This window comes from Nanorana parkeri, unplaced genomic scaffold (assembly GCF_000935625.1).
Source record: "Nanorana parkeri isolate BGI_ZX_2015 unplaced genomic scaffold, ASM93562v1 scaffold18, whole genome shotgun sequence".
NCBI lineage: Eukaryota > Metazoa > Chordata > Amphibia > Anura > Dicroglossidae > Nanorana > Nanorana parkeri.
The window spans coordinates 3,599,443-3,602,058 of NW_017306286.1; the positions used below are offsets into that span (position 1 = coordinate 3,599,443).

The 2,616-nt window shown below is 41.1% G+C and overlaps 1 protein-coding gene across 1 annotated transcript in view; it reads left to right on the plus strand.

Annotated features, from left to right (window-relative positions):
• LOC108790542 (beta-adrenergic receptor kinase 2) overlaps positions 1-2,616 on the plus strand; it is a 276,398-nt gene that overhangs the window by 268,619 nt on the left and 5,163 nt on the right. Inside the window, exons 18-19 of the mRNA XM_018560833.1 lie at positions 895-1,057; positions 1,483-1,619. Of these exons, the coding sequence (XP_018416335.1) occupies positions 895-1,057; positions 1,483-1,619 (300 nt within the window). The remainder of the gene's footprint in view (positions 1-894; positions 1,058-1,482; positions 1,620-2,616) is intronic.

A 2,616-nucleotide genomic window follows, 5' to 3' on the forward strand; every position in this document is an offset into this window, starting at 1 on the left:
ATCTACTTTTCAAATGACGAGCTCATTGAGATCTACCAACGAAAAAACACCTGCATTCAGGGGCGGGGGGGGGGGGGGGGGGGGGGTTAGAGGTGAACAGTCACTGCCACAGGACTGAGGATCGGATGAGTTTTCTTCTTTATGTTCACCTGTAGACCAAAACCAGCAGTTAACCCTTGCGGTTTGGGGGCAGCGCCACTGCAAGGAGAACTATGGGGTAAGTGTTTTTCCCCATAGTTCTCCTAAGGGTCACGGGAGGAAATAAACTAGCGTCCCCCCGTGACCCAAAGCTCAGTATATTGTGAGCTACAGCTCGCGGTATACTGAGACGCCGCAGTCAGGACAGATCTGACATTACTGTTGAGATCCACCCAGCTGCATGAGTGACAGCTGGTTCTGCCTATATAGAGGCAGAGCCAGCTGTACCTGCCCCCGTCCGTTCCACCAGTCAGCGCTGGAGAATCGGAGCCGGGAAGGGGAGAATCCCTGCAGGGAGCCGTGAGTGACAGTCACCACTCTCTGCAGGAAGATGATCGAGAAGTGAGCGAGCGACGATATGCGTTCGTTCACTTCCCGATCTATTGAGCCAATGAGTGACAGTTTCATTGTTACATGTCGGCTCGAACTATGAGGTTGAGGGAAAATCACTCGTCTCATAATTCTCCTTTAACTTTTCAAAACCCTGGCATTGTTCTTTAAAATTATCAACTTGGTTTAGAACTTTTACACAGACCTTTGAGTAAAGTATGTACATGTTAAAGTATGCAGTGGTTCTCCGTAATTCATCTTCACAAGCAATAAAGATGATTTTGCCCTGTCTCTGTGTATTCCTAAAGCTGAACTGTCACATTTGTCCTTGTTTATCCTGTGTAACACATGACATTTTTTATGTAGTTGCTTGATAGCGATCAGGAGCTGTACAAGAACTTCCCTCTGGTTATATCTGAGCGCTGGCAACAAGAAGTAGCAGAAACTGTTTATGAAGCTGTCAATGGAGATACTGATAAGATCGAAGCTCGGAAAAGAGCCAAAAACAAGCAACTGGGACATGAAGAAGGTAAACATTGTTGCTACAGTTTTCAGGGCACAAGAATGCATTCAACAAACGTGAATGAATACAAAGGTTGCCTATGTAGGGTGGTTGTAAGTACTATTTGTAACATGGCCCTGGTTGTTACCTTCACCATTAATATTCTTCATAGTGTGCAGCATGGCTTCCACAGGAATGGTTAGCTTGCCATTACCACTGCATGCCACTGTGCAAATCTGTTTTGTAACACTAGAATGATATACATAGCTGATGTTAAACTTGGATGTGTATAGGCAAATGGAATTTTTAAAAAGCTGCGTTCTGCCCCTTGTTATTTTAACATTTTGCCAGATGTAACAATTCTATCTATTTTGCTATTATATTCATATACGGTTTGTACTGTAACGTTTATTTACTTCAGTAATTCTGACACTCATTCTCACACTACCCAGATTATGCACTAGGAAAAGACTGCATCATGCATGGCTATATGCTGAAGTTAGGGAACCCATTCCTGACCCAGTGGCAACGAAGATACTTTTACCTCTTTCCCAATAGACTTGAATGGAGAGGAGAAGGAGAATCTCGGGTAAGACATCTTGAAAAAAAAAAACGAGTCCCTGTTTATGATTAGTTATGATTGCCCAGAAATTCTGTGCTAGGCGAGATGGTCTAAAAGTTTGGAAATTGAAGGAGAAAACGGGCATTGGTTATTCTCAATCAGTATATCAGTTTCCAGATACTTAGTGCTATAGTTCTGTTCAGGCAATGTTTTACACATTCAAAATCTACTCATGTATGTGGATCTCTGAATAGAATCAACGGCAGAGCATTTTATAGTACGAGAGAAAAATTGTTGGAAAACCTAGAAGCAGGTAGATGTTCCTGTTTTAGGTTCCTGACACTTACACAATAGGCAGATATAAGATTTTTTGTATTACTTTAGATGAAGGATCTCCGTATTTATTATTACTTAAACACTGTGGTCAACAGAGCTCTCCTGTATATATTTCTGTATATATTTCCCAGAACACACCCTGTAAAAATGGAAAGTTTGTTGATGGTGTTGTTTCTCATTTAGGAACCCTGGCGTATTTATAAAAAAAAACATCACTTGGTAAGGCAGTAACAATCTGCATCCCACTAGATACTGTTCTAGATTAGCTATTACCTGTTCCCAGAATCCCTTTTTTACATTAGAATCCCTAATGTAGCTTGCAGTCTAATGCTTTTATGAAATGGTCCTGCTACTTATCACAACTCTTTCATGGCAATGATCTGGAGCTTTTAGCATAAATTGGTAAATGAAACAATTTTGTTAAAAATGAATCGCTTTCGGGCATACATAATTACTTCACAGGGAACACTTTTAACAAGTTTATCAACGTATTTGATAAAAGGATGCAAAGAGCTGTGATGACATAAAAAGTACAGTCTCCTATGGCAACTAGTCAGGTTTCAGTTCACTGAAGTCTGATCATTTAACCAGTTCAGCTCTTACACCTGTACGCTCCCCAAGGATCAGAGCAATTTTTACATTTCTGCCATGGGCCTGTGTATTCTGCAATAACTCAACTATCATTGCT